The sequence below is a fragment of the Galleria mellonella genome, unplaced genomic scaffold (genome assembly GCF_026898425.1).
Source record: "Galleria mellonella isolate WM207_F2 unplaced genomic scaffold, CSIRO_AGI_GalMel_v1 utg56, whole genome shotgun sequence".
Classification (NCBI taxonomy): Eukaryota; Metazoa; Arthropoda; class Insecta; order Lepidoptera; family Pyralidae; genus Galleria; species Galleria mellonella.
The window spans coordinates 2858866-2873030 of record NW_026442117.1 but is presented as its reverse complement, the minus strand read 5'-3'; the positions used below and the strand labels follow the sequence as shown (position 1 = coordinate 2873030).

The 14165-nt window shown below is 31.6% G+C and overlaps 1 protein-coding gene across 2 annotated transcripts; it reads left to right on the top strand.

The window, feature by feature from the left end:
* The first annotated feature begins 56 nt into the window (after nt 1-56).
* On the top strand, nt 57-14137 carry LOC113516185 (protein lin-54 homolog). 2 transcript variants are annotated; one of them, XM_052899109.1, is made up of 23 exons: nt 57-479; nt 1393-1540; nt 2084-2175; nt 2883-2987; nt 3337-3520; nt 3865-3962; nt 4171-4243; nt 4651-4772; nt 5319-5403; nt 5620-5705; nt 5886-5960; nt 6395-6509; nt 6688-6777; nt 7394-7470; nt 7959-8111; nt 8655-8792; nt 9073-9213; nt 9545-9638; nt 10386-10593; nt 11601-11712; nt 12604-12776; nt 13252-13507; nt 13728-14137. In XM_052899109.1, the coding sequence occupies exons 1-22, from the start codon at nt 429-431 to the stop codon at nt 13466-13468; spliced, it is 2637 nt and encodes an 878-aa protein (XP_052755069.1). In that variant the 5' UTR covers nt 57-428; the 3' UTR covers nt 13469-13507; nt 13728-14137. The 2 variants fall into 2 exon arrangements, with proteins under 2 accessions (XP_052755069.1, XP_052755070.1); XM_052899110.1 differs by lacking the exon at nt 6688-6777.
* Nucleotides 14138-14165: the final 28 nt, after the last annotated feature.

Here is a 14165-nt window from a genome sequence, read left to right as displayed (position 1 = left end):
AATTTCCTTTTTTCCAAAACCACAAAAAAGTGTTTATTTTGTTATGTTGGCTTCTTGATTCTTCCAATTTGTTTGACAGCTGATGAAATTGAAAGAAGCGCCATTCTTTATAATTCAATTTTATTGCAATTTTTACAAAATAATTCGATATTCAGACAATTCAAGTGCTCTATACTAAAGTATATTAATTATTCTTCATAAATGACTAAATAAACTGTATCAGTCTATCCATTTTTGTGTTTTAAATGGCGTTTTATTATCGTGATATATTTGTTTTTAACCGTGGCGGAGCTATTGAGATTTGACAACCTAAAATGGCGGCCTCTTTTGAACTACAGATTGTTTTATAAATTTCATGTCATTAAACAAATCTTATGATGTTAATTGTGCGATAAATTAAATTGTAGTTAGTAAGTTAAAATATCACAATGGATCATAATTTAGAAGATACTTTAAACTTGGAAAGTGCAATAAGTGAAGTGAGTAAATGAATGCTAATTTTCTTGATAAATATATACTTCCAATTCTTTAATTTCTATGTATTCTTTCAATCTTTTATGTTATTCACATGTAATAGTTCACAATGAAATAATATCTTTAAATTTTTTATGTTTTGTTCGTGCTATTATTTTCTATTAAAATTTTCATAGACTTCAATGGACTATAATGTTTTGCTAAGTTGTCTTAAGTTTGATATAGTTAAATGTTTCGTATCAGTTAAGTGTTATTTGGATTTTATCACACATTACTAATTCGATTTATATAGAATTATAGTAATTTAGATTTTGCTGTATAATAGGGTGTATTTCTCTTAAAGAAGTTAATTGAAAAAAGTCTTTCTACATAAGTAAGTAATATATGTAACCAACAAAAGTATAAAAATAAAATGGATAGACTTGGCCTTCCCAAAATATAAATAAATATACTTCTCTGAAGTTATTAATGTTCATAGGTAATAATTTATTATCAAGTGAATGATAGATTCATTTGACCTCTTTTCACTAAAAACTAAGAGTGTTGAGTAATTTAGGAATAATTTTCAAAATATAAAATAATATTATATGGAGGTTAGATTTTATTTTTTATTTCTAGTGAATATATAATAATAAACTCGAATATCAGGAGGTATGGCAGTGCCCTCTACAAATCAAGCATCCATCCTTTTCTCAAAGTTCTTTATGGTACTTTTGACCCCCTCACCTCTGTAATATCCTTGATTTTGGATAAAGCAAGAAGATTTAATTTCTAGTTATCAAAAAGATACTGTAACCGGCTATATTGCCAATATACCTAATAATATTATCTCATAATTTAAGAGTTATTATTATTATCAAATAGTGAAATTACTTTGTCAATAAGGTTTAAATAAAATTTTCTAATGGTTACACACAGATGGATTTTACACATTCTGAGGATGCAGTTGTCAGCCAAGCAGATATCACCCTTGAAGCTAGTGGGCAAGAAGGTGATATACCGATGGAGTTTGAACATATTGAACAGCAACCTATGTTAATGGATACAGGAAATGAAGAAATTATTGGTAAATATTTAATAGCCCACATAAATTGGTATTAAATGTCCCAAGTTAATATGTAACCTACCCAAGTAATAAACTTCATTCAAGTCTATGTAGGTTTAAGTGTGATCAAGTAATAAATATCTTTATAAACTTTCATATTTATAATATTTTTTAATCTATTTTATAGAATTGTAATAAAAATATAAACAAAGTAATAATTCTCTCGATCAGAAGATATTCCAGTTATGTTCAGTAGTCATGTAAAATTAAATATGATTAGGTAATACTTTCAATTTGTATCACAAATTAGTGTGCTGTGTTAATTTCAACAAAACTTGGTTATTTTTTTTATTATATTGTATTGAAATAGACTATATCATAATTTTATTACATATTATTTTTAATATAAGCTTTTCTTAGTTACTATACAATGTTTGCACATAAAATGAATTTACAAAATTTTATTTTAATTAGAAATATATATATTTTTATTACTTATTTTAAGTAGTGGAGAAGCAGTATTTTGATTAATTATAGCTATTTTGCTAACATATAAATATATAGTTTCAGATTTTATGGGAGAACAATTTACACTACAAGAATATTCTATCAAAGATGACCAAACTTCAGGAGCAACTACAACAGAAGAGTCTAATGTGTGTACACTTTTAATATAATGTTTATAAAACTAACAATGCAATTATCTTGTGAAAAAATGTGTTGTAACTGTTATCCTAAAAGAGGTAGTTAAAAAGATTTGTAGAAAACGTAATACTCTACATACACAACGTTTTGTTGAAGTACCATACAAATTTGGTTAGGGGTAAGCCTACTGTTTGATCTCTGACATTAATTTGGTTTGCTAATAATGTTTTCCATAACTGAAAATTTTAATAGACAATCTTTGTAATGTCAGCCAAATTCAAATTCACAACCTTTAGGGTTTGTAAGTTGGGTTAGTGTACTACAATTCTCTCATTATTCAAATACTTTTCAAACAACAAGAGTCAAAACAGAGTCCAAACAACAGAGTTAGCATTTTTAGTGTTGACTCTTTTTTTTTAATAACACCTTTATACCTCCAAATATGTATATGTATTAATCAGTTTGTAGTATGAGAAATATTTTTTTCAAAAGGTAATTTTGTAATAACAAGCAGGTGTTGAGTTCACCTTTCCAGCAGAGAGGGACAGAGAATGATCATACTGTGTGGAGTAGTACTATTAATTATACTCTACTACAGAGATGTGACATTTTTAGTTTTACATGTGCAATGCAATTAATAGAAAAGTACTCTGAGGGAGACTCTTTAACTGTATTTTATGATATATGATATATTGTAGTTGAACATTTTCATTTACAGATTCAGAGTATTTTACAGTCTCAATCAGAAACTATGGTGAACTTGCAGTTTGAACCACCTTTAAAACAAGAGAATCCACCACAAACTAAATATATTTCTGTGAAGGTAAATGTAAAAAGTTTTATTTTTGCAATGATAGCTCTCTAAGAATGTCTACCAATTTGATTACCTATTATTAGTATACAATATCTATAATGAAACCTTAATTATCCAAGTCTGTACATTTAGTAATTTTTTCGAATATTAACTAACTAGACTAGAAATATGCATATCATTTCTTAAATTTAAAAAAGCTGGCAGCACACCTGCCATGCCGTAGGTGTTGTGGGTGACCATGGGCGGCGGTAGTCACTTACCATCAGGTGAGCCGCATGCTCGTTTGCCCCCTGTGTTGTAAAAAATAAATAAATAAATATATAAAAAATAAATGTTTACTAAAAATTGTTTCATGAAGGCGGCTGTACCGCGACCTCCTCGTCCCGTAGCTATAGCACCGAAGCCATCAAAATTCAGCACTCCCGTTCACAAGCCAGATCTGGTTCATGGCAAACAATATGCTATAGCACCTAAACCTGTTGCCTTAGTGGCAAACAGGACAGGCATTATGCAAGGCACATCAAAAGGAAACACTGTTTTAGGTAAATGATATACCTGTCTTTCCTAGTTCTAAGGATTGTAGTTATATAAAGCAAGAATTTGACAGAGTTGTGTGCAAAGACTGGAAATATAATACTTCATATGTATATAGAGTGAATGTTAACGAAATCAAAGAGTGACACATTATAATAAATTGTATTATAATGCTACTATAATATATTGTATAAATCTCTAAATATAAAAATCAATTCCACTTTCTGACTAAAGACTCTAAATGTATTTTTCTAAATTTAAATGGGAAATTATGATAATGATGTATAAAACATAAAACTTCAAATAAATTAATATGTACATTTGACCTAATTTATATAGTGTTTTTTTACAGCACAAATAGGAAAGCAGCTGGTCATGTTGCCTACTGGGGGCTCCCAGAAGATAAAACTTGTGTCAACCTCAAATTCTGGTGTGTCTACTGTTCAATATGTAAGTGCTAGTGGGAATGTCATATTTTATATATACAGTTGAGAGAACCTTTTGACATGTTTCAGAAATGTAAAATAATAACCATAAACATTTTTGTATCAATAAACTACTTTGTAAATCTATTTTTCAGTAGTTGTAATATTTTTTTTTTAGTACTTTTTGTACAGTATGAAATTATAATGTTTGGATAATAATTTCATTATTTCAGGCTCAAATAATATCAAAAAGTGTACCCACTACGCAATCTGCCAAACCCGTGGTCGCAAAAGTAATAGGACAAGGTAATTTATTAAAATTTAAATCTGAGGTTGGTTTGTCTTGGTTGGTTGGTTTGTTCTTTCGTGAGATATTATGAGACTTATTGTGATAAACTCACCACACAAACCTATGAAGAATGGTGCATTTTTAATTCATATCACCTCAAGTGGCCTCATGCAGGCAGATTGGCAACCGCAATCAGGCTTTAGATATGTTTTAAGAGGGACGCTGCTGCTCATTCTTCACCCTTCTTAATCGACTCTATATGGGATAGGAAGAGGTGGGCTATTTTATGCCAGAGCCACATGGCTATATGGCATACACATAGATATATTATTAGTCGTCAAGTCATCCAATTATTATACCCTGTATATGTACCCTTTGTAGTATATCTTATTTGAATGGTTTGTAATGTGGTTCAATATTTCAGCTCAGAGTAGCAATCAGCCCGCTGTGATTACGAAAATATTACCGACCGGAAGTGCTGTGACACCACAAGCTCGTTATGTCATGCATCAAAAAACTATACCAATATCAATTGCAAATAATAAGGTAGATATTAACAGACCTGCTCATAATTATGTCTCCTCGGTAGTTATGATTAAATTGTGTTAAATATAAAATTAGTTCATTTGAATTTCTGTACAGAATGAAATCTATATTATTAAATCAAAATTAATAATCATAAAAATCTTCTAAATTAAAAACCATACTCACTACATAGAATTAAAATTTAAAAAATATATTTCTTTTAATTTTCTATGATTTTAAAAGTACACATTAAAATCTATTTTAGGTATTTTGGTATGTTTTGTCTCTATACTGTGTATTTTATGCACATTGAATAAAACTTAATTTTAGTTCTACTGATTGGGTTTTTATGTCTGTTACGCAATGCAGTTGTAGTTTAAAAACGAAAAGAACCTTAAAAATTGTATTTCTGTTGCGTAAACAAGAAGCATAACAAGCATAACAGGGAATATATTCTTTACTGTGGAGACAATATCTTGTATATTAATAGAATTATCTATTCAATATTTCACAGATTTAAATTAAAATGTAAGCTTGAGCTAAGGTTCCTTTAAATCAAAATTACAGGTGTTACTAACATCTCCAACCAAACAAGGGAAAAAACAACAGATCATAACTATAAAGTCAAATGCGCCTACAAAGCAGTCTCAAGGTATTTATTAATATTTCATTGCTATTATATATATTACTTCTAATCTTCAATACCAGAGAAAATAATGTTATATTTTAAAAGAACTGATTTACCAATACTTAGATGCACAAATATTTTATTTCTCAAAGAATGAAATAATACTATCAAGATGACTACATCTTGATAGTATTATTTTATGATTTATAACTTTATTAAATTGATTTTTTTTTTCCTTAGCACCTACTACTACGAAAAAGATTGTCATAACTGCCAATTCGTCACAGAATGTTATATTGAAAACTGCTGCCCCTAAAACTACACAAGTAAGTGATCATAGTTTTTGTAGAACAACACTATATAGCAATTGGTACAAATCACAATTATATAGACAGCTTTAAAAAACGTTAAAGAATTAATCAATATTTAATTTAAAACATAAGTGAACAAAATGTCATGTAGAAATAATTTTTAATTTCTTAAACCATATGGAAAATTCTTTTTAGATAAACAAAGAGAGCAAAGTTTTGGTCCAAGGACAAAGATCGCAACTTCATAAAATCGACGTTCCCGGCAAAGGCGTAAGTGTTAAAGATACTAGCATGATTTTGCTCTTATACTTTTATGTAATTTTTTTTTTTATGTAGTTCTAAATGATGATTAAATATGTTGATGACTAGTACTATTAGTGCATAGCTAAGATTTTCTATTAAATCATTGATAAGATTTGTCGTGTGGTCCCGGCATAGAATGGACAACTTCTCCCTTTCTCGTGGGTGTCGTAAGAGGCGACTAAGGAGTGGTTGAGATATGGACAACAGTGTCTCTCTTAAAACATCGCCTAAGCCTGACTTCGGTTCCTAACCCGCCTGCCAAACATAACAACTACTGGTAAAGCTCCCTTTATGGGGAAGGCAGCCTATGTTTAGCAGTGGACAGTTAACGACTGATGTAATAATAATATTTTCTATCAATAATTGAAGTGTTTACTATGTTGACTATGTTTGTTTTTCAGATACAATTAATACGATTAATAACAAACCCAACAACTACAGCAGCCAAACCTGTCACGAAACCACCACCTGCAATAGCAGTGCCTTCCAAAACTTTTGTTTTACAAGATAGTAAAGGTAGGTCAAATTTTCACATTTTTTAAATGCAGTATCATATACAAATGTCATGCAAATAATTATAGAATTATATTATTATCTCACTCCAGTCATCAAAATAATGTAAATAGTAATGTATGACATGTTAACCTCGTAAAATTTGCTTATGTAATGAATACTTGTATAATAAATATTGTAGGTAACTTAATCCAGATGACTGCAGAGAAAATGCTCAGTGGTCAACCACCGCCGCTGGTCATCACTGGAAATACTACCACGGCTAGTAAACGTATGTTCATATAATGCTTTATAAACAAGTGTCATAATAATTATATTGTTCTTCATATACAACTCTCGTTTCTCATATTTATTAATTCGGGTACATGCAATATTTTAGTAGATAGCACAGTTTAGTTTGCAAAAAATTTTTAATGCAATTTTAATGTGAATGTTTTTGGATTGTGGTAGTTACAATAGTACTTACTCCATGTGTAAATGTTGCGTGCAGCCAGCCCATTAGTTAGCTAGCCATACATAATAATAATTGTTAAACCCATATTTTGTTAGTATACAATTCTATAAAAAATATTAAAATCAGAAAATGGCGGCTGTATAAGGAGAAAGACACGGAGTATCACTCTATCCATAAAGTATAGAAACTCTTTAGGTATCACTGAATGGAAATCGGTCATAGTGTAAACTTAACATTTTTATATTTATAAAAGTGAAAACCATTTTAGAATTCAAAATGACCAAGTGACAGTTTTCTCTATTTAAATATATTTTGGAACATGTAATACGTAATATTCGAAAATTTTAAATATTTAGCTGTCAATAGGTACAACGCGATTAGATTATTATGCTAGATTTGTTATTTATATGAATAATTAATATTGGTTTTGCAGTAGTGACCTCGAAACCGCAGCAAAAGTTGGTACGGATAGCAGCAGCTCCGCCTGTCACCAAATCGTCGCATTCGGTGGTAAGGAACGATATTTATTAAGTTAAATAATTTTGTACAAGGATACAATTTGTTATCTACATCATTTCAGCTATTAATTGTTCAATAGACATGGGTACCACTGAGATACATTGCCCCGTATTTTTATTTTATACTGCTGAGATGGCAAACATGCATTGGGCGTTTTTATTCTTTACAGTGCGCGATTTATCGTGAAATCCACAGAAAAATATAAAAACGCTCATTAGGTGGGCTGTTTGGGCGTTTTTATTCTTTTCAAATTATAATTTTCTAAATGCTAAATTCAGATTTGCCGAATATAATGCTTAATTATTTGCTCCATTTTGTTATTGAAAATATTTGTAACGAATAGTTTTAAATATTATTTTGTAACGAAAAGTTATAACTTATAAATACTTTTAACGTGTAATAAATGAAAAGTGATTTCAATTAATAACAAACCATAATTTTATATAGTTTATATTTCTACACTATATATTTTATAATAGCAACCGACCAGATCGGCACAAAGTCTACTAGCACCCCTGGCGACAGCAGATACTTCGCCAACGACGATGGAAGAGATAAAAGAAATACAGCTGTTGCCTCATACCTTGCCCGTCGTTGAAGAGGTTATCGAGGAGGCCGATGTAGAGGAAGAGGTAATGTATTATTCAACGTAATCCTTAATTAATAACTCTCATACAAAAGTTACAGTTAAAAGCATATCCTAAAGAAAAAAATTTAGAACAAGGCATAACTAGTCTAAATATGAAACTTTGTGTACAAATGTTATATTTTTAAAATTATAAGAACATTTCAGGACATTTGCACTCAAACGTTATTGGCCAGATAGAAATGAGTTCAATTTTGATCGAGTTATTACTCTTTTACTAATGCCTGAAAAATAAATACCTTTGAATAGGCATAAAAAATCGGTATATTTTATATCTATACTAATGTTATAAAGAGAAAAGTTTTATTGTTTGTAATGGATAAACTTAAAAAATACTCGACTGATTTTAAAAAATCTTTTACTTATAGAAAGCTACATTATCTGTGAGTAATTATATTTTATATTATTTTCGTATATTCTATGTACCCGTACCAAGTTGGGTCGGACCGTTAGTGTAAATATATTAACAAGCAGTGCTTGGTCGTCATTATAACAAAGATAACTGAAAAATAAATTTATATTCTGTCAGGTGCAAAAGGAGGAAGTGGAAGAGGAACAGGCGGAGGATTCCAAGACTTCACTACAAGCTTTAATCGCAGACACAGTTGGTAATGAAGTGAATATACAATCCATGCAAGAGGTCGAAGTGGAATATGAGAGACAACAGGTTTGTTCAAATCAACAAATTATATATTGTTAGACTAAAAAGAGCAATCGGGGAGTTTCTTCTTAGTTCCCACTAGAAAATTTCCTGCTGGATATTTAATATCATTGTTTATGGCCCGTTTTTAATTGACAATATAATACTCTTCTGTCATAATTCGTGTCATAGTTGCTGTAATATTTTATGTAGTTTAGGAATCGTCTAGTGAAATTACTTTTTATTTCACTACATGTTTGATAATGTTAAAAGCTTCTATGATTTATATGAAACCTTACATTTGCAGAGTCCAATACGAGAAGAGAGTGTAAACAGTATAGATCAGCAAGATTCAAGTACTAGGCCAGAAGAACATCCGCTCATTGTTATCCCTTCCAATTACAGAAATTCAGAAGAGTCACTTCTTGTGGAGGATTTAGTTAAAAGTGTAAGTATTTATATTTCATCTTAGCAAATTACATTTTCCAAAGTCTTAATCTTGTTACATATTTTCGGCTTCTTGATACTTCGTCGTCATAATAACTAAAATAATTTTATTTTTTCGAATTTCTTTACAAAAATACCTCCCTTAACTATCCTAGTACATAATTTATATGCCACATATATCTCATTACTAAATAAGGATATAGTCTATGGGTTTTAATTTTATTTTTATTTTCTCTATAACAAAAAAATGTATATATACGTATCTATATATGTATATACGGAGAATATTATTCTATATAGGAACAGACTTAAACTTTATTATATAATTTTAGGAAGAGAAAAGAAAAATGAAACATATGTTAAATGTAGAAGAGGTAATGAATCCATATCAATCGCCTACAACGCCGCCGGCTGTCTCGGAATCAGGTATTGTAATATGTTATTTCTGATCACTTATTTAGGGTATAATTTATTATATAAAATTATAAAAGAGACCGTCTTGCCGACTATAGATGTTTTCCAAAAATATGTGTTATTAGTTTTTATTACAGCTTCCTTTTAGTTTTCTTTCTGTAAGTCGTAGTTCATATTCACACTATAAAACAAACTACAAACAAAACTACTATAAGTAATCTCAAAGTTCCTACTCTCAGTACAGGCTGTACATTGTTTAATTACCCGCTGTGTTAGTCTTACATTACATTAGACACAGCTACTGGATTTTTCTAGGAATCAAAAAGGGAATACGTATAAAATGGTTTGCCTTTTAATATAATGACTGACTGTTAACACACAGTCAGAACTACTAAATATAGAAAGTTGAAATTTAGGATATATATTCATTTTATAACGTAAACATCACAAGAGGAATCACGATACAACGCGTGAAAAGCCCCGGGTTTTAAAGTTGGTTTAAATATATTTAAATCAACTTTAAAACCCGGGTATACCATTTAGATAAAAAAGTCCCAAATTTTACAAATATGTTAAATAATATTAAGCTTATTGCCAATCTGGGTTTACTGTGTACTAACAGTTTGTTGATTTTCACTAATAGCCTCAAAGTATTATTATCCCTTTATTTTTTCCATTTTACGTGCAAAATTTACAATTTTAAATATTGTTTAGAAGTATAAAAAAATAGAACATGCATCTATTGATTATTTTTTCCAGATGTAGTATCAACGGAATTGGGTATACGGCCAAGGAAGGCTTGTAATTGTACAAAGTCCCAATGCCTCAAGTTGTACTGCGATTGCTTCGCGAATGGTGAATTTTGCAATCGGTGCAACTGCAACAACTGCCACAACAACCTGGAGAACGAAGAGTTGCGACAGAAGGCCATCAGGGCATGTCTCGATAGGAATCCAAATGCTTTCAGGTAAATAATGTTCTTTTGTAACATATTACGCATATAACTTTTATTAAAATTACCTTCTGTTACATGGTTAACTTGTTTCATAATGAACAGGTACTTTTAAGCAGGTTTTTATATTATCTGTTTATTAACTAAGTCCTAATGGTATATATATATATTTTTATTTTTACTAGAAATTATTAACGGTATAATTCATCATCATCATATTCATAAAAGGAGGGATTTGCCAGTAGTTGTCACGCTTGGCAGGTGGATTGGCAACCGCAGTAAGATTTTAAAGATGTTTTAAGAGGGTCTATGCTGCCTATCTTTCAACCATTATGTTCCTTTACTCTCTTACGACAACCACGGGAAAGGAAAATATGGTCTATTTTATACCGGCAAACTGTACAACTAATAATAGTAAAATTAGTAGAGGTTGTCATTTTGAGCAGTAATACTTGTTTAGTCTACTTGATCCTCAAACCGGGACTGTCTGTTATAAGGAAGAAAATAGTGAATATTTAAGCAATAAATCGCAAAACCCATCTATCAAATTTGAATTGGAAGAGATTTGAAATTTGACTACTAACTGTATCCCGCCATTTCACCACCGTGAATTAATATATAAAGTATCCTACGTGCTTAGTTAGGATATAACTTACTCATGTACTAAATTTAATTAAAATCTGTTTAGTAGTTTTTGTATGAAAGAATAATAAATATCCGTCCATTTAACCGTCATTACAAATTTAAGGAAATTAATAGAATTAGAGAATTTAACCCTTTACGCGATGGAATTTATTAATCATCACCAAATGGAATACTTATATTTTGGATCAAAATAGTATTTGAGATGTTTAAAAATATAAAGATCATGTAAGAAGGTTTCGTGTATATGTTGCAATCAAAATTTTTTTACCAGTCAAAAGTACTATTGACTAGCAAAATCAGTCAAAAGTACTTTTGCCCAATGGAGATGGTTAAAAGTACTTTTGTACTATATAGTTATTGATTTTTTTATATTGTAGACCAAAAATTGGCAAGAGTAAAACTGGTGGTCCAGAAATAATACGGAGACATAACAAGGGCTGTAATTGTAAAAGGAGTGGGTGTTTGAAGAATTACTGTGAGTGTTACGAGGTGAGTTGCTAATATTTTTATTTAATGCATTTTTATAATAGGATTATTGTTTTTTTTTTTTTTTTTTTTTTTTTTTTTTTTTTTTTGATTAGGCTGGAACTTGATGATGAGTCATTTATTAAAAAATGGTTCTCCACTTTAAAGCTAAATTTGTACATTATGTAGAGATGCAAAGTTTTGACTGATAATATATGTAATGCCATTGATAGACAGTAATTAGTTTGTTCTATCAGTATTTAATAGTAGTAATTTATTTATTTTTTTACATTTTCATGATATTGATTGGTAGAACGGGATCTATTGTATGTCAGTACTGTTTAAGACGTTGGGCCCGGCGCCGGTCCCTGGGGACCGGCAGCGAACTTACCGTACCGTGTGTCCGGCGCCGGTTCCTAGGGACCGGCAGCGAACTATCCGTGTGGCCAGCGTCGGTCCCTGGGAACCAGCACTAGAATTTTCATTTAGCTGGCGTCGGTTTGTGAGACCGACAGTATTAAAGTTAAAAAATAAAATTAGTCTCAATGAAATGTGATCAAATATAATTTTAATGAAATTTATTGAAACATTCTAAACAAAAATGCGGTTTATCTTTACACATATTACAATACGTAACAACTTTTTTTGGTAATATTTGTAGCTGTCTTTCGTCCAAAACGTCCAAAATAGCGCGACAAAGAATTCCTTATCTCATTAGTACTAAAGTAACCTCTTGGCGATAGCATACAACATTGTATCTCTCGTCGGCTGCCGGCTGAACGGAAAGGACAGCAAATTCGGCGCGGGCTCAACATGTTAATGTGATTAGCTTTATTTGGAAGTAAGCTAATACTATTTATGTTTTTGCTTCGTGAGTGTTCGCATCCAGCTTGAACGTGTGGCGTGTGTTCGCAGGCCAAAATTGCGTGTACGTCGATGTGCAAGTGCGTGGGCTGCCGCAACGTGGAAGAGACGCTGGAGCGTGCGCGGCGGCGTGACATCACACGGCGGCACCCGCTCGCCGGCCGCGACCCGCGCCTTTCCTCGCCCACCGCGCTCTACCGCCCGCCGCCGCTCACGCACCACAAGTGAGTACCCGCACGCTGCGCCCGCCTCGCCACGTACTACGAATAAGTACTCGCACACCACGTCCGCCTCGCACCACACGTGCGTACAAAATACAGTAGTCGTAACCAGGTTGATACACTTTATTTATAAACAAAAAATATATCATTATTAGTACATTACTGCAGCGGCCAGCAACTGAGGCTTTGATGGACGAACGTGCAAACGTACGTGAGTCCATCAATGCCTAGTTTTGGCCAAGGCTTGTATAGTACTTTTCTCAAACAATGCGCGGAAATCAAAAACACAATTTTACTTTTTAAGTTCAATGACGAATAACGAACAATAATAATTTTTCACGCGCCATAATGTTCCTTTGTTTTTTTTTTTCAATAAACAGCTTTCTATTTGCAAGCCAGTTCGAAATTTAAACATTTCACATTCCACGCATGTTTGAGAAAAAAATAAAATTCATATATATTATTGAAACATCAACAGGCAACCGTGCAGCTTCATGACATCGGAAGTAATAGAGGCCGTGTGTCAGTGCTTGGTAGCGGCCGCGGCAGAGCCCGGCACGAGGACAGGAGAAGCGGCAGAGGAGGCGGAGCCCGACCCCATGCGTGACGTCATCGAGGAGTTCGCGCGCTGCCTGCAGGATATCATCAGCGCCTCGCACCAGACCGCGCCCCTCGCTCTCGGCGACGACGTCTGATCGCGGCTACCTGTCACCTCACACCGGCTCTCTTACCAGGTACGCATTACGAGATGAAGATTTTTTACAGCTTATGTTACTCACTGATAATGTAGCTTTTTATAAGTGAAAAATGTATTAAAATATCCTTAAGTAATTTTTGAATTTATCCATTACAAACAATAAAAATCTTTCTCGTTAATAATATTAAATTGATTATACTGAATTTGTAGTTTAAATCGTTAGGTGTTCCCAAATATAAATTGTCTTATTATTTCAGGGTCATGTGTGATGTTCGAACTCCATTTCGATGCTACATCGTATTTAATCCGCCATTGCCAAGTGATAATAATCTATTATTTATTATAAGAAATAATATCATAGCATGCTATGTTTTTATAAGGAAGATTTTTTTATCAAAATTTGTGTATTATATCAAGACTTGTACAGTGGTATATAGTGACAAAATGGAACCATAAATTAATATTCTATGACAATGAGGATGTAAATAATATTAGGTTATTCGATCAGATTTTATAAAGATTTATATTCATCGGTCATGTATATGGACATCATATGTAAAATGTAAATAATTTTATTTTAAGAGCGTTCATAATTTTAGCTTGAGCAAGTGCAGTGACGTCGCAACTATCAATTTTCAAAAACAATTGAACACAATATATATATATATATATATATATATATATATATATATATA

Excerpts from the sequence above, each read along its gene's own strand:
- LOC113516185 (XM_052899109.1), top strand. The coding sequence starts at position 429 with ATGGATCATAATTTAGAAGATACTTTAAACTTGGAAAGTGCAATAAGT. Across the intron at positions 2,176-2,882 it reads CTACAACAGAAGAGTCTAAT|ATTCAGAGTATTTTACAGTC; the intron begins GTGTGTACACTT and ends TTTCATTTACAG. Across the intron at positions 8,112-8,654 it reads AGGCCGATGTAGAGGAAGAG|GTGCAAAAGGAGGAAGTGGA; the intron begins GTAATGTATTAT and ends ATATTCTGTCAG.